Consider the following 22,040-nt stretch of genomic DNA (forward strand, 5'->3'; position numbering starts at 1 on the left):
AGCCTCCAATTAAAATAAATACATTATTTTAAAAAAATAGATGGGGGCTCAAGGGGAAGGTCAGGCTAGGACATCTGGTCCACAGGAAGACGTGCACCACCGCTGCCTTCACACACATCAGCTCGGAACACAAGGGTGCTCTGGCTGAGCTGGTGGAAGCTGTCAGGATCAATTACAGTGACACATACTGCATCACTGGGGAGGCCGTGTCCTGGGTCCAAAATCAGTGGCTCCCACTGCCAGGCTGGAGAAGGCGAGGGTCACAAACAGGTCACCAAACTGGGCTGAATGTGCACTATTGAATTTTCCATACATGGGAGTGATAAATACTTCTTTTGCCACCCCCCTCCCACCAAGAAACATTTTTTTGGCTGCATGACATATGGAATCTTAGTTCTCCCACTGGGGATGGAAATTCGGCCTCCTGCACTGGAAGCTCAGAGTCCTAACACTGGACTGCCAGGGAAGTCCCTCAGAACTTTGTAAATAAAGTCATAGGCACACTAGACCTGGGATCCAACGGTGATGGTCATTATTGTGGAGACATGAAAATGCATTGCGTGTTATGCGGCAGCCTGGATGGGAGGGGAGTTGAGGGACAAGGGATGCGTGCAGTAGGTGTGCCTGAGTCCCTGTGCTGTCCACCTGAAAGTGTCACAGCACTGTTAACTGGCCATACTTCAATACAAAATAAACAGTTTAAAAAACATCTGAAACAAACAAAAAAATGAAGGATATGGCCTTTCTTTCCACATTGATAAAAATTTCCTAAAACTGAGTGCAGCAGAGACAAAAACAGGCTTCCCCGGTGGCTCAATGGTAAGATTCCGCCTGCAGTGCAGGAGATGTGGGTTCAATCCCTGGGTTGGAAAGAATCCCTGAAAGAGGAAATGGCAACCCACTCCAGTATTCTCGCCTGGGAAGTCCCGTGGACAGAGGAGCCTGGTGGGCTCGAGTCCATGGAGTCTCAAAGAGTCGAACACGCCTTAGCCACTAAAGAGGAACAACAGAGACCACAGCTCTGAATAAACTTAGATCATTGAATGGCATACTTTAAATGGATAAGGCATACGGGATGTGAATCAAATCTCAAAGAACTGTTGCCAAGATAAAATTTATTAAAGCCTGACAAAAGAGCAAATATATATAATGCTTTGAGGAATAACCCCAATTACAAGTATAGTTTTAAAAAGTTATTGATGCACCTTAAAGTGTCCCTATAATACCCAATGACAACTTTGATTTTGAATTCCCTTTTCCCACAAGGAATACAGAAAAGTTTTCTGCCAGCTATTTGGCTTCCCATCCGGTCTTTTCACTGATTGCCAAAAGGTGTCCTTAATCACCCAAGAAGGAAGGGGATTTACACTGGGGATAACATTGTCTCCTCACTGGGAACGCCCCAGACTCCCTGTGCAGTCAGTGCCACCCACACAGCAGGTGACATGATAATGGAATCTCTGTAGAGAGACCAAGGCTACAAACACCGTCCCTATAACCGTGACCTCAGGTGCTCCTCGCTCATCCTGAGTGACACGTCCCTGCACAGCGCTCTGAAGCAAAGGCCAGCCAGGTGAGTGCTTCCTTCTGTTCAATCTCAGGGCAAAGACTGGGAGAGATGTTGCCTCCAGCAGGAGAGGGACTTAAGACTTAACTCACACTGGGCAGGACAGGGGCAACACAGCCTCACTTGAGCATTCCATCCATGCTCTGCCGGGTGCAGCATGGCTGTGAGCCCGGGAGTGTCTCAGGCCGGGAGCACAGCCGAGTGGTCCACTGCAGATCCCTGTGCCCTGGAGTCTCTAAAGATGAGAGGAGGGATGGGGTCTCTGGAATGTGTGCCAAGTTTTGGATGATCCAGTCACTGAGCTCCTCCCTGTTGGTAACAAAGACTCTGCTCATTGTAGCAGACCTCACAGATCTATGCTTGCAGGAGAAGGAGTCCCCCTGCCCCCTTTCTCACATCATCTCCACCCGGGACCTTATTCCAGGCTCCTTTAGTCCCGTTACCCACAGCTCATGACTATGCCTCTAAACAGCTCACTCTCAGCTCTCCCTCAGCACTGGGCTACACACCAGCTCTAACTTCAGGGCTCACCTCTGATGAGTTACACACTCCTCTGTCAACACAACAGAATTAACTCCTGGTGCTTCCACTGTATTGTAAGCATTTTTCTTCACAGAAGTAAAAAAAGGAAAGAAAACCAAGACAGTACAAGGAAACCAGTGTAGCAAGAAGTGCTCAGGAGCAAAAGAGAGACACAACTGCCTTTAAAATATGTTTTGTGAAAGCAGAGCTGTGTCATCAGAAAAGGGGCTGGAAAATAGGGCTTCAGGGTTCTCTGCTTTTTTTCTAAGAAAGGTTGCTTCCAGCTGGTCCTGTTACATGGAGAGAGTGACCTTCCCAGTCGAGTCCCCACGCACCTGTGGGTGCAGAGGCTCCTGAGGTGACTCTGAGCTAGTGCAGCCAGGAAGCTGAGCCTGGATTTAATTCACTGGGGTGGCAGGAAGAGGGGCTCCAGGAAGAGGGGCGACTAGGAGCTGGGAGGTGAGGCCAGGACGCTTTTCCTGCTTTGAGGGGAAGGAATGCAGCCACTCTGGTGGGAAAAGAAGCGAGGGCGGCCGTGGGGTTAGAAACACCTTAGGTGCCTGAAGTCACTGATTCTTCCTCACGTTGCTGCTGGTGCTCAGTGACAAGGCGAATGTTCATCTTTCCAAACACCAGCTCGTGGTTTCCTTGGTCTTTTCTATTGTTTTTCTCTTTAATCTTTTTTAAATAATGTATTTATTTTAATTGGAGGCTAATTACTTTACAATATTGTGGTGGTTTTTGCCATACATTGACATGAATCAGCCAGGGGTGTATTATTTTCTGGCCCTTATTTCTTTTATTTCCACTCCGTTCTTTCTTATTTCCTTGTAGTTGCTAACTTTTGCCTTAGTTTGGGTTTTGTCTTGTTTGGTTCCTTGTGGTAATAAGTTAGTTTGATTATTAGAATCTTCTTTTCCTTAATCTAGGCATTTGTTGTGAACACATCTCTCTTAGAGAAGCTTGTGCTGAATCCCAGAAATTTGTTTGTGTGCTTCCATTCATGGTTGTCCAAAAATGTCTTTGGATTTTTCTTTGACCACAGTTTGTTCTGGAGCGGCTGTTCATCTCCACCTATCTGTGAATGTTCCAGCTCTCCTGCTGTTATTGGCAACTTGTTTCATATCACTGTGCTTGGAAAAGATACTTTATGTGATTTCAGTCTTAAATCTGTTAAAGACTTGTCTGGGGGACTTCCCTTCTGGTCCACTAGTTAAGACTTCACCTTCCAATGCAGGGGATGCGGGTTTGACCCCCGGTTGAGGAGTTACGATCCCACATGCCTCTCAGCCAAAAAAAAAAAAAACATAAAAAAAAAGAAGCAATATTATAAGAGATTCAATAAAGGCTTTTAAAAAAAGACCTGTTTGGGTCTGAACACGTGCTCTGATCTGGTGAATGTTCTGTGCTCTTGAGAAGAATGTGTATTTTGCTGCTGAGGGGTAGATGGATCAGGTTATGTCTATAAGTTTCAACTGTTGTAATGTGTAGCCCGGTCCAACGTTTTCATGTTTTCATTTTCTGTCTGATGAAAGTGGAGGTATTGCAGTGCCCACGGTGAAAGTGTTTCTCACTTTTGGGCTGGTAATGTTTGCTTTATCGTTTAGGTGCTCTGAGGTTGAGTGAGAACTTATATAGGAGGCTTGTCCATGCACCAAGATGATGACTGCAATCTCAAATATAAGCTTTATGTGCACTGGGAAGCCAAAAATGTGTACAATCCACTTTTTTGTGACATTGACTTTATTGCTGTGGTCTGGAACCAAATTCACAACGCCTCTCAATTATGCCAATATTTCTGCTGTGAACCTCACATTTTCTTTCCTTTGAGCTGAATTCATTGGTTTTTTTTTTTTTTTTTCCATAGTTCCTTGAGGCATAAGGCTATTCTGTTTATTTGAGACCTTTCTTCCTTGTTCATATAGACATTCATCACTATCAGTTCAGCTCTTAAACTGCTCTCCACAAGTTTTGTTATCTTGTATTTGCACTTTGATTTCTCTGAAAACTTTTTCCTTTTTGATTTTTCATTTCATCCATGAAGTTTAATCTCCACATGTTAGTGATTTATCCTATTTCCATCTAACAATTGTTTTGAAGTTTCATATCAGTGTGGTTGGAAAAGATGCCTGAAATGAGCTCAGTCTTCTCAAATATGTTACGACTCGCACGGAGAATGGTCCACGTACACTTGAGAAGACTATTTTCTGCTGCTGTTGGATGGTTAAGTACATCTGGTCTCATGTGTAGTTTAAATCCAGTGATTCTTTATAGACTTTCTATACGATTGTTCTATTGCTGAGAGTATGGGATTGATGTCCATATCACTGTTGTATGATTGTCTGTTTCCCCTTGATTTCTGTTAACAGGTGCTTAATATATTGAAGTGCTCCCAGTTTGGGCTTACAGACATTTACAGTGTTCTATTTCCTTGATGAATTGATATGTTTGTGGTTATGGAATGGCCTCCTTTGTCTCTTGTTACATGTTTTGGCTTACAGTCTATTTTGTCTGAGATGACTACAGTTACTCCTGTGTTCTTTTCCATTTCCCTAGACTGTCTTTTCCATCCCTGCTCTTTAGGTCTATGTGTGACCTGTGAAAACTGATTTTTTTGTATTACATAGTCCTGTGGGACTCCAGTAGGCTGAGTACCCTTGATTGTTGGGGCGAGGTGATTGGAGGGTCCACCCTTTGGGGGTCAGCCACAAAGGTTGGGGCCTAAGATGTGTGGATAGGCCCTTTCCAGGCAGATGCTGGAGGCTTGATTTTATGTTTGGATCAAGCCAGAGGGAGACTGTGGAAACAGTGTCCACTTGCTCCTTCAGTCCCCCAAGAGCATCCCAGTCAGCCGCTGGATGCAGGGTTAGAGGCCAGAGCTCCAGGCAGCACTGGATAGAGTGTGCCGTCCAGCTCAGATGAGGTGCTGGGTGTCCCAGCCCATTCCTGCTGCACTGAGCCTGGGATGAGGCCATGGCGAGTGCCAGTAGGTCCATTTCACCACTGCTCTTTTATTTTCTTGGTCCTGTGGAGCTCAGCAATGCCCATCCGCATTGGCTACCAGAACTAAGTGATCTGAGGGCCTCTTCCTCTGATGCCAGCCTTAAAGTTAAAGTGCTCAACATCACTCATTATCAGAGAAATGCAAATGAAAACCACAATGAAGTACCATCTCATGCCGGTCAATGGCTGCTATCAAAAAGTCTACAAACAATAAATGCTGGAGAGGGTGTGGAGAAAAGGGAACCCTCTTACACTGTTGGTGGGAATGCAAACTAGTACAGCTACTATGGAGAACAGTGTGGTGATTCATTAAAAAACTGGAAATAGAACTGCCATACAACCCAGAAATGCCACTGCTGGGTATACACACTGAGGAAACCAGAATTGAAAGAGACACGTGTACCCCAGTGTTCATTGCAGCACTGTTTACAATAGGGAGGACATGGAAGCAACCTAGATGTCCATCGGCAGATGAATGGATAAGAAAGCTGTGGTACATACACAGAATGGAATATTACTCAGCTATTAAAAATAATGCATTTGAATCAATAAGGTGGATGAAACTGGAGCCTGTTATACAGAATGAAGTAAGTCAGAAAGAAAAACACCAATACAGTATAGTAACACATATATATGGAATTTAGAAAGATGGTAACAACAACCCTGTATGCAAGAAAGCAAAAGAGACACAGATGTAAAGAACAGACTTTTGGACTCTGGGGGAGAAGGCAAGGGTGGGATGATTTGAGAGAATAGCATTGAAACATGGATATTACCATATGTGAAAGACATGAGCAGTCCAAGTTCGATGCATGAAACAGGGCACTCAAAGCCGGTGCACTGGGACAGCCCTGAGGGGAGGGGTGGTTCAGGATGGGACCACGTGTACACCCCTGGCTGATTCATGTCAGTGCATACAAAAAACCACCACAATATTGTAAAGTAATTAGCCTCCAATGAAAATAAATTAATAAAAAAAAAGTTAGGGTGCTGGTATGAGGTTCAGATCCTTGACAGAGAAGCAAGGCATTGGGGGTTTCATTGTGGTTGGGAGGCTCTGTGCTGGGGGTGGGGTTCATGGTGAGCAGGTGTCCCAGAATTTCCCACCCATTTTGACGTGGGGTGATTTCTAAGTCATCCGATGTGTACAAGTCATTCTGCATTTCTCTCAAAGGAATTGATCCATGCGTAAGTGTTTTTGCTGTGTCCGTGGGAGGAAGGAGCCTCCTGTGTTGCCATGTTGGTGGCATCACCCGATACATTCTTGTAATAAGCAAGATGACCATAGAGGGGTCATCTTGCTAAAGCGGACATCTTTCTAAAGGGGTAGAGTTTGTCTTTATCTCCTGTCACTTATTCATATACTTGCTATATATTTTAAAAGTTATTATGGCTCAACAATGTTGTTGAGCGAGACAGACATGGTCCCTATGTTCACGGACCTTGCTCACACACGTGTGGAGAACAGGAATACATGAGTCAATAGGAGTAATAAAAGTTTGTGATGGTGAAAGATATGACTAATGTCAAATGTATGTTCTCCAGGTGAAACCATTTCTCTGGAATTTGACAGCATATTTTTTTTTTAAGAGAGTTGCCGGTTGAGACCCCCTTTCCTAGTTGGTTCCGTAAGAAGACTGCTGATGTCATCACCGCACAGCCTCTCCTCTGCTCCAGGCCACTCTGACAGCCACTCCATGTCTTTTGAGAAAGATGTCCGTGTGACTGCAAGCCAGGCAGCTCTGAAAACCATGTATCTTTTACAGATGGGAGTTGGGTCTCTGGCCAATGTCCTTCTTTTTTTCTACCACATCTCTCCTATCTTGTTTGGACACAAGAAGAGACCCACAGACATGATTCTCACCCACATAGCTGTGGCCAACCTTTTGGTTCTTCTCTCCTCGGGGATCCCCCACATAATGGCAGCTTTCATTTCAAGGAAGCCCCTGTCTCCTCTTGGGTGTAAATGTGTGTACTATTTACAGAAAGTGGCTCACAGCACCGCCCTGTGCTCCACCTGCATCCTGAGCACCTATCAGTCCTTCATTCTCACCCCTGGGAGAGAAGGGAGGTCACTGCTCAGGGGAAAAGCCCCCAGGCTCACAGGTTCTTTCTGCTGCACCTGTTGGATATTCAGTATTTTAATGTACATTTATGTTCCTGTGAAAATCACTGCTTCACCGAACAGACACAATTATACTGATGCTCAGGCCAATTGGTTCTGCTCATCCTCAAGTCCCAGTGCAGGGATTGTCGTCCTGTGGTCCAGCTCAGATGCCGTGTTTATTGGCCTCATGGTCTGGTCCAGTGGCTCCATGGTGCTTCTCCTGCACAGACACCGCCAGAGGGTGCAGTATATCCACACCCCCACTGAGCACCACAGACGCCCACCGGAGACCAGAGCCGCCCACACCACCCTGAGGCTGCTGGTCACCTTTGTTGTCTTCTATGTGGTGACTTCTATTCTTGCTTTTTATATTACTGCCTTTTTTGATTTTCGACAATGGTTGATACAAACCTCTGATGTCTTGGTTTCCTGTTTTCCCACCATTTCTCCCTTCCTGCTGCTCCTCAGGGATCCTAGAACTGCTAGGATCTGCTCTTTGAGTTGTTAGCAGGTATGACTCAAGTTCTCACCTTAAATTTATCATATTTAGGAGACAGCTTAAATTTTAACAGAAATTATCCTGTAGCTAATCAGTACCAAGTTTTTTAATTGAGGCATAATGAATAAGTAATGTTACAGTAGTCATAATAAATAAGTAATATTACACCATATGGATATTTGTATGTGTTGCAAAATGATCACCACAATTCTCCTTTACCATCTGTGCATCACTCCCTACACATGGTACAAATGCTTTCTTCTGATGAGAACTTAAAGTTTGAATCCTTTAGCACTTTCCAACAATGCAATGCAGTATGATCAACTGTAGTCACCATGCTGGACATCCCATTCCCATGACTTATTTATTTTGTAACAAGCTGTAGATGCCTGTTGACATTTGTATGTAAAATCCAATGAACAAAGAAGGTTAATTTAATGCAGGTGCTAACTTGGGGGATCTGAAAGTCAATCCATGAAATTATCTGCTCAGAAAAGACACAGGTCATTATTGAGGAAGCCATTCACCCTTGACCATGGCAGCTTTCTGAAAGAATACTCCTTTCTTGTGGATCATTTCAAGAGTTTCCACAAACTTTATCTCCATTAGTTGTGGGTAATACCTGGCATACATTATCCCATAATTCAGTTATTCGTCTCATTAAATATTAATCCATGATGCATGGAGATGTTATTTCCTAGTGAAGATAAGAAATCTGAAAAGTGAAGAAGGTCTTTTTCTATATTACCTTCTGCTTTAAACCTGGATTTTCTTTACATATTCGACCGTCATTAAATTTTATTGTTTAGGCCGACACAATAATTGGAAGGACAGACTAGAGGCTTTCCTCTCCATGTTTGTCCCTTGAATATTTCATTCTCATCCTTGCAAACAGCAACTTGGGATTTATTTTCGGTTTGCCCTATCATACTATTCTTGTGTTTTATTTTGTCTTTTCTTTGGACATCATGGTATTTGGTCTGTTCATATTTTCTATTTCTTCCTGGTTCAGTCTTGGAAAGTTGTACCTTTCTGAGGATTTGTCCATTTCTTCCATGTTTTCCATTTTATAGGCCCAAGTGGTCTCTTAAGATTTTCTGTACTTATGGGGTGTTGGTTGTACTTTCTAATCTTTCTTTTTGGATTTTATTGATTGAGATCTCCTCCTTTTTTTTCTTAATGAGTCTGGCTAAAGTCTAATCCATTTTGTTTATCGTTCCAAGGAACCAGCATTTACTTTCACTGATGTCCTCTATCACTTATTTTTCTCTCCATTTTATTTATTTCTGCAGTGAGCTTTATGATTTCTTTCTTTTTAACTTTGGGTTTTGCTGTCCTTCTTTCTCAAGTTCTTTTAGGTGTAATATTAGGTTGTTTAGCAGAGTTTTTTTTTTTTTTTTTTTTTCTACTTTTGGGCTTGTATCTGTATAAACTTTCCTCTTAGAACTGTTTTTGCTGCATCCCACAGGTTTTGAGTCATCATGCTTTCATTTTCATTGTCTCTAGGATTTTTAATTTCCTCCTTGATTTCTTCAGCAAACCACTGGGTTTTCACTAGCATGTTGTTTCGTCTCCACATGTTTGTGTTTTTTTTTTCTTCAGGTTTTTCCTTGTAGTTGATTCTCGTCTCAAAGCATTGCAATTGGAAAAGACTTTTGAGATCATTTCCATTTCCTTAACTTTACTGAGGCTTGCTTTATGACCCAGCCTGTGAACCTCCTGTAGAACAACCTACATGCCATTGAAGACATTGTGTAATCTGCTGCTTTTGTATGGATGCTCAATATCTACCAACTACAGACTCTAAGGTCTAATGTGTTATTTTCAGTGTGTGCTTCCTTCTCCATTTTCTGCCTGGGTGATCTATTTACTGATGTAAGTGGAAAGTTGAAATCCCCTCCTATGATTGTGTTTCTGTTGATTTCTCCTTTTATGTCTATCAATATTTGACTTATACTTTGAGGTGCTCCTGTGAAGAATCGATGCTCGAATTCTGGTGCTGGAGAAGACTCTTGAGAGTCTCTTTGACAGCAGGGAGTGCAAACCAGTCCATCCTAAAGGAAATGAACCCTGAATATTCATCAGAAGGACTGATGCTGAAGCTGAAGGTACAATACTTTGTCCTCCTGATGGGAAGAGCCAACTCAATGGAAAAGACCCTGATGCTGCAAAAGATTGAGGGTAGGAGGAGAAGGGGACAACAGAGGATGAGATGGTTGGATGACATCACCAACTCAATGGACATGAACTTGACCAAACTCTGGGAGATATCAAAGGACAAGGAAGCCTTGATGTGCTGTAGTTCATAGGGTCGCAAAGAGTCAAACACTACTTAGCAACAGAACAACAACAAATGTTGGTGCATATATATTTAAAATTATTTTATCTTTTTCTTCAATAGATCACTTGTCCCTTGTGCATTATGTAGTGTTCTTCTTTGTCTCTTCACAAAGTCTATTTTATCTCCTATCCAATTCAAATGGCTCAGAACCTAGAGACAGGCTGGTGGTCCAGTGAGAATCTCTAGGAGGGGGATCGATGGGTGACTTAGAACAAATTATAATCTGCTTATAGAGTCATGTGGACACGAGGGAGACCTGAGGGCTGTGAGGAGGGGGAACACCAGCTTCAAAGAGATTATTTTCCAGATTAAACAGTCCGAGATCATATATAGAAAGTGTTGTGAGACTTAAACTCAGGAGAAAGGCCAGCCTCCAGATCCCATGCTGATGATCAGTGAGAATACACGTTGGAACAGTTTGGAAAAGTGAGACCATGAGGGAAAATGCCCAACAGGAGACACAGTGAAGGGAGCCCCGGTGCTCTGTGAGTGTCCCGGCCCCAGCTATGACTTTCACTGTAAACTTGGGTTCTCCCACAGGGAACTCAGAAACCTCTCCCTGCCCTCTGCTCAGCTGCTCACAGGGACCTTCTCAGTAATTGCCAGGAATTGTCACTAGTCCCCAGGCATGGGTGAGGGTGATGAGTACTGGGGGTAAGATCTGCCCCTCACTGGAGACGTCCCAGACTCTCCATGCAGACAGTGTCATCTCCGCTCCAGACGACATGATAATGGCTCCTCTGTGGGGAGAGTGGCCCCAGGGACCCTGTCCCTATAACTGGGGCCCATCCTGACTGACACTTCCCTGCACAGAGTGTGGAGCCAAGTGAAGGCAGGTGAGTGCTCCCTTGTGTTCAGTCTCAGGGCAGGAAACAGGAGAGCTGGCTCTCAGCAGGAGAGGAGCTCAGAGCTGTGTGGTCAGCGCCTTGGGCAGGATAGGTGCTCCCCTGCCTTATCCTCAGCTGCCCTGTCCATGCCCTGGCTGGCAAGTGGAAGGTGGGAATGTGCTTTGGTGTGTATCTGAGGGGGACCAGAGCTGTGAGTTCACTGCAAATCCCTGTGTCCTGGGGTCCCTGACAATGAGGGGAAGAGGGAGGGGGTCACTGTGGAATCTGTGCCAAACCCTGTATGAGCAGAGCCCTGGGCTTCTCAATCTTGTATAAAAGGTTCTAGTGACGTCCTCGAACCTAATTGGTTAGTGCTGGATGTGAGTAAGCTGAGATAAATTGATGTGCAGGGTTTGGGTTAGAACCTGAAAGTCCTGAAACAAGATCCAGTGACAGACACATACACACACAAACAGAAACACAGAGAGAAAGGCTGCCCTGTAACAACCTTCACATGTTCCTTCACGGGCTGCAGTTGGCTCAGGCATTTCTGCCATGGTATTCCATTTCGATTCTGCATTTGTGTTATGTATGTCGATGTGGCTCATGTCTTCCCCTCTGCAACTGAGTGGCAAAATGCCCTCAGCCTTTTTAACTTGAGCAGCTGCTATTACTGTGCAGTCGCTCAGTTGTGTCTGACTGTTTGTGACCCCATGGACTGCAGCCCGCCACGTTCCTCCATCCACGGGATTTCCCAGGCAAAAATACTGTAGTGGGTTGCCATTTCCTTCTCCAACCCCTATGTATAAAATGACAATGAGAAGCTACTGTGTAGCACAGGGAACTCGACTCAGTGCTTTGTGGTGACCTAAATGGGAGGGAAATCTAATAAGGAGTGGATAAGTACATATATATACCTGATTCACTTTGCTGTACAGTAGAATGTAATGCAACATTGTAAAGCAACAACACTTCAATAAAAAAATACTCCACTGTATAACGCACCACAGCTTCCTTATCTATTCTCCTATCAGTGGACCCTTGGGGTGTTTCCACGCCTTGGCTGTCGTAACAATGTACCAGTGAACACGGAGTGCAGGTATCTTTTCCTGATCGTGGTTTCTTTTCCTTCGATCTATCCTAGAAGTGTGACTGCTGGCTGGTATGGGAGTTCTGGTTTTAACTTCTGAGGAACTGCCATAACGTTTTTCACGAGGATGTACCAGTTTACATTCCCAACAGTATATAAAGCGTTTTTTTCTCTCAACCTCCTTGCCAGTGTGTTGCCCTTTGGTTTTTGGAGAACAGACAGACTAACAGGTGAGAGATGTTATCTCATTGTAATTTTGATCTGACGACTAGAGATATTAAACTCCTGTCCATGTACCTTTTAACTTTTTGCATGTCTTCTTTGGAAAAATGTCTGTTCAGGTCCTTTGCCCGTTTTTTTTGGGGGGGGAGCTGGTGAATAGAGGAATTTTAATACTTTTGTGTTGACATTTGTACAATAATAATATATTCTATAATTTAAAAATTTATTTTAAAAAACTAACATATATTTCCCACCCTTGCCCCAGCTATATTTCTTATGCCTGCCATCTCAGTGGTTGATGCCACCATCTTCCTAGCATGGAAATCTGGACCCCGACTTTGACTCTGCATCCTCCCATCCAGTCTCCATGTCCTGCCCTTTCCACTTTCTGAAGCCACTCCTAGTCCATTTTTTTATACTGAGGTATACCTGATATATAACATGTCTAAAGTATACAACATAATAATTCAATATTTGTATGCATTATGAAATCATCACTACATAAGCCTAGTTAATATCCATCACCATATACAATTACAAAAAATTTTTTTCTTGTGATGAGGATTTTAAAATCTACCTTCTCCACAACTTTCAAATATGCAAAACAGTATTATTAACTAGTCATCCTGCTGTATATTACATCCCCCAGATTTAGTCCATCCTTTATCCCCATGTCTCTGCCATTGCTCTGGTAAAGACCACAGGTACCTCTTGCCTCATGGTTGCAGCATCTTCCCAGGTATCTCTGCCTCCCCACTCACGATCCACATAGTCCAAAGTTCATGCTTTTCAATGTTCTATCTGATTGTGGCACTCCCCATGCCAGTAGAATTAAATTCCAGTCCTCAGAGCTCTTCATAGGCTGCTCTTGGTGACTTCTTAAAATTCTCACTCTCTTTCAGCCATCAACCAGACCCCTTTACATTTCCTTTATACCCTTCAAAAATATCTCCCAAAAAGAAAAGAAAAAAGATATAAAAATATCTTCCAACACCTGACTTGAAAAAAAGAAAAAAAAGGTAGGTGGAAAGCTCTAAGTTGAATCTGAGATACTGTTAAAAAACAAAAAAGTCCAGTTCTTAAAAGCATGTTTGAAGGCCTTGCTGTTAAAAAAAAAAAAATCCATCCTATTTAGCTGAGGTATATAATTGAGGAAAAACCTAATTTATGGGCTTCATCAAATGGGAAAGTCCACATAAGAGAATGGGTGTCAGTGGTTTGAAGTATAATCCTGGGGACAATAATGGAGCCCTTTGTAATTTTTAAAAATATTTGTTTATTCCTTTATTTATTTTCGGCTTCATGGGTCTTCCTTGCGTGAGGCGGGCTGTCTCTCCTTGAGAGTATAGGCTACTCTCTAACTGTAATGCACAGGCTTCTCACTGCGGTGGCTTCTCTTGTTGTGGAGCTCGGGCTCTAGGGTGTGCGGGCTTCGGTAGTTCAGGCTCCCAGCTCTAGAGAGTGGGCTCAGAGTTGTGGCACTCGGGCTTAGTTGCCCCCAAGTCATGTGGGATCCTCCTGAACCACGGATCAAACTCATGTCCTCTGCCTTGTCAGGCAGATTCTTAACCACTAGACCACCAAGGAAGTTCCACGGAGCACTCTTAAGGCCATGTCACAAATGATCCCATGCGGCTCCTCTGTCCATGGAATTTTTTCCAGGCAAGAGTACTGGAGTGGGTTGCCCTTTTCTCCTCCAGGGGATCTTCCTGCACCAGGGATTGAAACGGCGTCTCCTGCAGCTCCTGCACTGCAGGCGAATTCTTTGCTGGTGAGCCATTAAGTGACTACCGAGTGTAAACTCTGAGCCTTTGACCCTCCTTTGCCCGTTTCAAACTGGATTATTTGGGGATCTGCCCAAATTGATATTCACTCATTACTGGGTGTGTGGTGTGCTAATATTGTCTCCTGTTGCATAGCTGCATTTTCATGATTTCCTTTGCTCTGAGGAGGCTCTTACGTGCTGCACCACTCACTTACCTTTGCTTTTGTTGTCAAATCCAAACCATTATGACCAAGACTAACCTCAGGGAGCTTACTTCTTTCCTCTGGGAATTTCATGGTTTCATATCTCACATCCAAATCTTAATCCAGTTCAGATCATTTATGTGTGTGTTGTAAAATAGCACCCAGCTTCTTTTTCAGTTTTTGAAATTGAGATATAATTGACATAACATTATGTCAGTTTTCTGGGTACAAAATAACGGTTCACTGTTTGCATATATTGCAGTTGATCACAGTGTGCTAATTAAAATCTATGATATACATAGTCACAATTTTTTTCTTCTGGTCAGAATCGTAAGGTCTAGTCTCTAAGTTTTTATCTTTAGATGTGGATTTCCAATTTTCCAAATACCATTTATTAAAGAAACTATCCTTTTACAATTATGTATCCTTAGTGCCTTTGTGACTGATTAGCCAAAGGAGCATACATTTAGTTCTGTGCTCTCTATTCTGTCCCACTGATCTGTTTTTATGCCTATACCATACTGTTTCTGTTACCATAGATTTGACATATATTTAGAAATGAGGAAGCTCGATGTTTTGTTCTTCTCTCACAAGATGTTTAGAGTATTTGGGAGTATTTTATGGTTGCATACAATTTGGGGATTTTTTTTTCTATTTCTGTGAATAATGACAAAAATGGGTGAACTAGACCAACAATGCTGTTGAACAAAATAGATATAACCATCACTTTGTAGACCCTGCATGGAGAGCGAACATCAGGATGTAAAGGTAAATACAAAGCAAAACCAAATAAATAATGGTGAATGCTTTAACTGGTGTCTGGATTATGTTATCCTAGAAAGTCATTCTCTAGACTGTAAGACTTTTTTTTTTTTTTCAGGACAAATAAAATGTGGGAATCCTTGTCCAGTGTTGGTTCTCTAAGAAGACAGCTGATGTCACCACCACCACAGCCTTCTTTCTGCTCCAGGACACTCTTGACGACCTCTCCATGTTTTTTCACAAAGATGCCCTGAGAACCACAAGTCAGGCTGCTCTCCAAATCACATATCTTATACAGATGGTGATAGGGTCCCTGGTCAATGTCATCCTTTTCTTCCACAGCATCTCTCCAGTCTTGATTGGCCAAAGCCAGAGACCCACAGACATGATTCATACCCACATGGCTGTGGCCAATCTCTTGGTTCTTCTGTCCCCTGGCGTTCCCCACACAATGGCAGCTTTTATTCCGAGGAATCCTCTGTCCAGTCTTGGGTGTAAGTTTGTGTATTACTTACGGAGAGTGGCTCACAGCACCACCCTGTGCTCCACCGGCATCCTGAGCACCTATCAGTCTTTCACTCTCACCCCCAGGAGAGCAGAGTGGGTGATGCTCAGAGGAAGGGCCCCCAAGGTCATTGGTCCTTCCTGCTGCACCTGCTGGATGCTCAGTTTCTTGATGTACATCCGTGTTCCTCTCAAACTCACTGGTCCACAGAACATGCACAACTATACTGATACCAAAGGCACGTGGTTCTGTTCATCCTCACCTACTGAAATAGGTATGAGTTATTTGTGGTCCATCTCTGATGCCATGTTTATTGGCCTCATGGTCTGGTCCAGTGGCTCCATGGTGCTTCTCCTGCTTAGACACCGCCAGAGGGTACAGTATATTCACACCCCCACTGGGCACCACAGATGCCCCCCGGAGACCAGAGCCGCCCACACCATCCTGATGCTGGTGGTCACTTTCATCACCTTCTACTTCCTAAATTCTGTTCTGTTTTTTTATATTGCAGCCTTCTTTGATATTCGTCTATGGTTGATACAGACCTCTAATGTACTGGGTTCCTGTTTTCCCACCATTTCCCCTTTCCTGCTGCTTCTTAGATATCCTAGAACTCCTAGGTTCTGCTCTTGACTTGTCAGAATGTATGGGTAAAGTGCTAAATATCTAGTAGTCATTTTTTTTAATTATAATGTTTTATTTTGTTCAATGAATATTTATTATTTGAGCACTTATATAAAAGGCAAATGTTTTTGATACTTAGGATACATAGTTTAAAAACAGACTTAGACCCCTCTCCTAATTAACATTCATGAAAAAGAGACAAGCAATCAACATTGTTCATCCAAAAATAAGCAAGTTCCATAATTAATCATTACATATTGCAATTTGGGTGGACCTGTATATGTCACAAGACTTAAAAATAATATGTATATCATAGTTATTTTGTAACTATTAAAGGGTTACATATATAACATTATTATTATGAATTGCCATATCCACAAATCTAGTAGTCACTTTTAAATACCGTAATTATTCTGTAAGCACTCAGTATCCATTTTTTTGAGGTACGATTCACACATAACCTTGCATTAGTTCAGATAGACAACACAAAGAATGGGCATTTATTTATGTTTCAGAATGATCATCATAAGTCTAGTACGATCCACGCACCTTCACAGATGATACGACTTTCTTTCTTGTGATATGAACTTTACCATGTTTATTGATTTTATTTAGTTAGTTGTTTTATTATTTAGCTGTGGGGCACATGGGATCTTAGTTCCAAAACCAAGGATCAAATCAGCACCCCCTGCAGTGGAAGATCCAAGTCTTAACCACCAGGGAAGTCCCTGTGATGAGAACTTTGAAGGTTGACTCTCTTGTTGTTGTTCTTCACTCATTAAGTTGTATCCAACTCTTTGCAACCCCATGGACTGCAGCACACCAGGCTCCCCTGTCCTTCACCATCTCCGGGAGTTTGCTCAAAATTCAAGTCCACTGAGTGTGATGCTATTAAACCGTTGCATCCTCTGTCACTCACTTCTCCTTTTGCCTTCAGTCATTCCCAGCATCAAGGTCTTTACCAATGAGTCGGCTCCTTGCATCAGGTGCCAAAGTATTGGAGTTTCAGCTTCAGTATCAATCCTCCTAATGAATACTCAGGGTTGATTTCCTTTAGGATTGACTAATTAGCTCTCCTTGCAGTTCAAGGGACTCTCAAGTCCCAACACCACAGTTCAAAAGCATCAATTCTTCATTGCTCAGCCTTTTTTTGGTCTAGCTCTCACATCCATACATGACTACTGGAAAAACCATAGCTTTGACGATCTGAACTGTTGTCAGCAAAGTGATGTCTCTGCTTTTTAATATACTGTCAAGGCTTATCATAGCTTTTCATCCAGTCTTTTCATTTCATGGCTTCAGTCACCATCCGCAGTGATTCTGGAGCCCAAGAAAATAAAATCTGTCACTGTCCACTTTCCCCCTTCTATTTGCCATGAAGTGACGGGACCAGATGCCATGTTCTTAGCTTTTTTGTAGTGTTTGACTCTCACACAGGCTGGGCTTCCCAGGTGGTGCTACAGGTAAAGAACCCATCTGCCAGGGCAGAAGACGTGGGGTCAGTCCCTGGGTCAGGAAGATCCCCTGGAGGAGGGTACAGAAATCTAGTCCAGTATTCTTGCCTGAAGAATTAGAAGGACAGAGGAGCCGGGCAGGCTATGGTCCATAGGGTCACAAAGAAAGAGTCGGACATGACTGAAGCGACATATGCAATGAAATATAATTGATTATATTCACCATGTGGTTCATCACATCCCCTTGACTTGCTTATTTTATAACTAGAAGTTGATACCTTTTGATGTCCGTACTCAACACCAAATTTCTACATAATTTCCAATGACCTGAGAAGGTTCATTTAATTCCAGAGATGCCTTAGGAGATCTGAAAGTCAATCCATGAATTATCAGCTTGAGAAGTGTACAAACCATTACTAAGAAACCATTTCACCTTGACCAATGCAGCTGTCTGAAGAAGATCTCCTTTCTTTAGGAACATTTCAAGAGTTTCACCAAATTTTATCCTTGTGTGTTGTGGCTAATACTGGATACACACTGGCATAATCCAATATTGATCTCCATGAATATTATTCTTATGTGGGTGGAGATTTAATTTCTGAGATAAAGGTAATACACATGAAAATGGAGAATATGTTTTTCTATACTGTGTTTTTATATTGTGTAACTTTATTTCACTTCTATTTCTCCAAAATGCTGTAGTGTTACATGGAAAATCAGTGCTGTTCAATGGCTTGCTTGTCCTTTAAACCTGGATTGTTTACATGGTAGACTCTCAATAAATGTAGTCGATTAGATGGATGGTGTGAGCTGAAGGAAAGAGTAGTAGCTGCCTTCTCTTTTATTTGTCACTTGCATATATAGTTTTCATCATTACATTTTGTAAATTTGAGATTTGTTTCTATTTGTCTAATTTCTTTTTTTTCTGTTTTTTTGCCTTCCTTTTAGTGTGTTATTTATAAAGTCCTATTTTTAAATTTAAGGTGTTAATGTATAAATATCTTTCAGTGATCTTTTGGTCATCATGTAAGGATCCCCCAGTAGTGTATCTATATACATTATTACTGACAACTAATGCTATGGTTTTAGCTGTCATGAGATAGTTGTACCTTATACAAAATAAGAAATGAAGAGAAAGTAGAGTTTATGCAAGTGTCAATGTGATTGCCTTTTCCAATGCTTGTACTTCTTTTTTGTAAATGTTGTTTTCTTTGCTACAATTGTCTTCTGAGTGAAGAAGTCCCTTTAACTTTTAAGGAGTTAGTTCTACTATGAGTGGATTGTTTCAATATCTATATATCTAAAAATATCATAATTTTACTTCCTGTTTTTCCTATTAAAGTGTATTAAAGCTAATAAAATGTGATCAATAGTAGAAATATATTTAGTGATAGACAACCTCCTCTTAAACAATAAGAAATTAACTGCCTATGAATTATTTTTATCTTTAAAATAATTGAATAGAAGTAATTTCAACCCTACTTCATTTTTCACACTACTAGATATAAACAAGATAACCTACTGTGTGGCCCAGAACTGGCAGCCCTCCTGCTCATCGGGCACAGTAAGAATGGGGCTCTCTAATGTGAGTCAGATGAACTGAGGTGGATGAACATAGAGCCTGTTATACAGAGTGAAGTAAATCAGAGAGAGAACAACAAATACCATATATTAATGCACACATACGGAATCTAGAAAAATGGCATATGAACCTATTTGCCAGGCAGGCATAGAGACGTAGAGGTAGAGAACAGACTTGTAGACACAGCGGGGGGAAGGCGAGCATGGAATGAATAGAAAGGGTGGCATTGAAATATACACAACACCATGTGTAAATAGATAGCTAGCGGAAAGCTGCTGCAGAACACAGGCAGGTTAACTCAGTGCTGTTTGAGGACATAGAGGGGTGGGATGGGGTGGGCAGGGAGGCTCTGGACAGAGGGGATGTATATATACTTATAGCTGATTCATGTTGTCATATGGCAGAAACCAACACAACACTTTTGTTTTTTCTTGAGGGCTTAAACACAGTAGCTTATTTATTTAATGAATTAGTTGTAGTTTTTGAAATTGTGGTAAAACACATTTAACATAGAGTTTTCCATTTAACTGTTAAAAAATTTTAGGTTTTGGTAAAAATACATAACAAACTTTAGTATTTTAGCAACTTTTAAGTATACAGTTCAGCAGCATACATCCACATTGTTGTACAACTATTACCACTGTTCACCTCCAGATATTTTTATTATCCCAGACTGAAATTCTGTATCCTTTAAATAATACCTCTCCATTTCTTGAACCTTCCAGCCTCTGGTAACCACCTATGAATTTGACTACTCTGGGTACCTCATGTGTGTACTAAGTTGCTTCTTGTCTGACTCTTCATGTCCAACTCTTTGCGACCCTGTGGACGATAGCCCACAAGGCTCCTCTGTCCATGGAGATTCTTTAAGCAATTATCCTCCAATTAAAATTTTTTTAAATATTATAATAAAAAAAGATGGCAGTCCAAGGAAGGCCAAGCCAGGGCGTCTAGTGCACAAGAAGACCTGTACTACCATTGCCTTTACACAAGTCAGCTTGGACGACAAGGCCACTTCAGCTGAGCTGGTGGAAGCTGTCAGCACCTGTTACAACGACAGATATCATGAGATCCACCATCACTGGGGAGGCCGTGTCCTGGGTCCCAAATCAGTGGCTCTCTGTGCCAAGGTAGAAAAGGTGAGGGTCAAAGAACAGGCCACCAAACTGGGCTAAATGTACACTATTGAGCTTTCTGTTCGAGAGAGTAATAAATACTTCGTAGACCAGAAAAAAAATTTTTTTGGCTGTTTGACATGTAGGAACTTGATTCCCCAACCAGGGATCAAAACTGCACCCTCTGCATTGGAAGTTTGGAGTCCTAACCACTGGACTTCCAAGGAGATCACCCAAAATTTCTTATAGAAAGTCATAGGAATACTAGACTCGGGATCCAGTGATGATGCTCATTATTTTGGAGACATGAAAATGCATTGAGTGTTACGTGGGGGGCTGAATGGGAGGGCAGTTCGGAGGAGAATGGATACATGTATATATATAGCTGAGCTCCTTTGCTGTCCACCTGAAACAGTCACAACATGGTTAATTGGCTATATTCCAATATAAAATATATAGTTCAATTGTAAAAATCTGAAAAACAAAACAAAACAAAAAAAGGATCTGGGCTTTTGTCCCAGGTTGATGAACATTTCCTAAAATGAGTGTGGTAAAGACCACAACAAGCTTCCCCGGTGGCACAGTGGTAAAGAATCCACCGGCTAAACTAGGAGACGTGGATTTTACTCCTGGGTGGGGAAGATCCCCTGGAGAAGGAAATGGCAACCCCCTCCAGTATTCTTCTCTGGGAAATCCCATGGACAGAAGGGCCTGGAGGGTTACAGCCAGTTGGGTCGCAAAGAGTCCGACAAGACTTAGAGACCAAACAACAGCCAAGACCACTCTATGAATAAAGTAAGACCACTGAGTGGTGTACTTTAGATGGGTGAGTTATATGTTATGTGAATTAAAGCTTCTCAAAGACACTGTTACCAAAACCGAATTGGTAAACACCTGCCTATATATAAAGAAAATACCTGGAGGAATAAGACCAGTTGGAAGTGTGGTAAAAGAAAAAAAACTTTGATGCACCTTCAAGCGATCCTATAGTACCCGATGACAACTGTGATTCTGAACTACCATTTTCCACAGGGAATTCAGAAAAAAGTTTTCTGCCAGCTATTTGACTGCCCATTCAGATCTTTTCATTGATTCCCAAAAGCTGTCCTTAATCTCCCAAGAAGGAAGATGATGATTTACACTGGGGATAACATTTGCTCCTCACTGGAAACGCCCCAGACTCCCCATGCCGTCAGCCCCACCCACACAGCAGGTGGCGTGATAATGGAATCTCTGTGGAGAGACCAAGGCTACAAACACCGTCCCTATAACCATGACCTCAGGTGCTCGGCGCTCATCCTGAATGACACGTCCCTGCACAGAGCTCTGAAGCGAAGACCAGCCATGTGAGTGCTTCCTTCTGTTCAATCTCAGGGCAAAGACTTGGAGAGACGTTGCCTCCAGCAGGAGAGGGACTTAAGACTTAACTCAGACTGGGCAGGACAGGGGCAACATGGCCTCACTTGAGCACTCACATCCATGCTCTGCTGGGTGGAGGGTGGCTGTGAGCCCAGGAGTGTCTTAGGCTGGGAGCAGAGCTGGGTGGTCCACTGTAGATCCCTGTGCCTTGGAGTTTCTAAAGATGGGAGGAGGGATGTGGTCTCTCTGGAATGTGTGCTAAGCCTTGGATGATCCTGTCACCGAGCTCCTCCCTGTTGTTAACAAGGACTCTGCTCACTGTGAGCTTCCCTGGTAGCTCAGCTGGTACAGAATCTGCCTGCAATGCTGGAGACCTGGATTCGATCCCTAGGTTGGGAAGATCCGCTGCAGAAGGGAAAGGTTACCCACTCCAGTACTCTGGCCTGTAGAATTTCACGGGCTGTATAGTCCATGGGGTCGAAGAGAGCTGGAC

At 42.6% G+C, this 22,040-nt stretch overlaps 2 protein-coding genes across 2 annotated transcripts; both read left to right on the top strand.

The window, feature by feature from the left end:
* Nucleotides 1-6,147: 6,147 nt before the first annotated feature.
* Nucleotides 6,148-8,970, top strand: LOC107131473 (vomeronasal type-1 receptor 4-like). Its single transcript, XM_015458486.3, has one exon. It carries the CDS (start codon nucleotides 6,736-6,738, stop codon nucleotides 7,705-7,707), a length of 972 nt encoding a protein of 323 aa, XP_015313972.2. The 5' UTR covers nucleotides 6,148-6,735; the 3' UTR covers nucleotides 7,708-8,970.
* Nucleotides 8,971-14,775: 5,805 nt separating this feature from the next.
* On the top strand, nucleotides 14,776-16,267 carry LOC132342111 (vomeronasal type-1 receptor 4-like). Its single transcript, XM_059877351.1, has one exon. The coding sequence runs from the start codon at nucleotides 15,138-15,140 to the stop codon at nucleotides 16,044-16,046; it is 909 nt and encodes a 302-aa protein (XP_059733334.1). The 5' UTR covers nucleotides 14,776-15,137; the 3' UTR covers nucleotides 16,047-16,267.
* The last annotated feature ends 5,773 nt before the right edge of the window (nucleotides 16,268-22,040 follow it).

The sequence above is a fragment of the Bos taurus genome, chromosome 18, assembly GCF_002263795.3.
Source record: "Bos taurus isolate L1 Dominette 01449 registration number 42190680 breed Hereford chromosome 18, ARS-UCD2.0, whole genome shotgun sequence".
NCBI lineage: Eukaryota > Metazoa > Chordata > Mammalia > Artiodactyla > Bovidae > Bos > Bos taurus.

Coding starts and splice junctions, on each gene's coding strand:
- LOC132342111 (XM_059877351.1), top strand. CDS start 15,138: ATGTTTTTTCACAAAGATGCCCTGAGAACCACAAGTCAGGCTGCTCTC.
- LOC107131473 (XM_015458486.3), top strand. CDS start 6,736: ATGTCATCACCGCACAGCCTCTCCTCTGCTCCAGGCCACTCTGACAGC.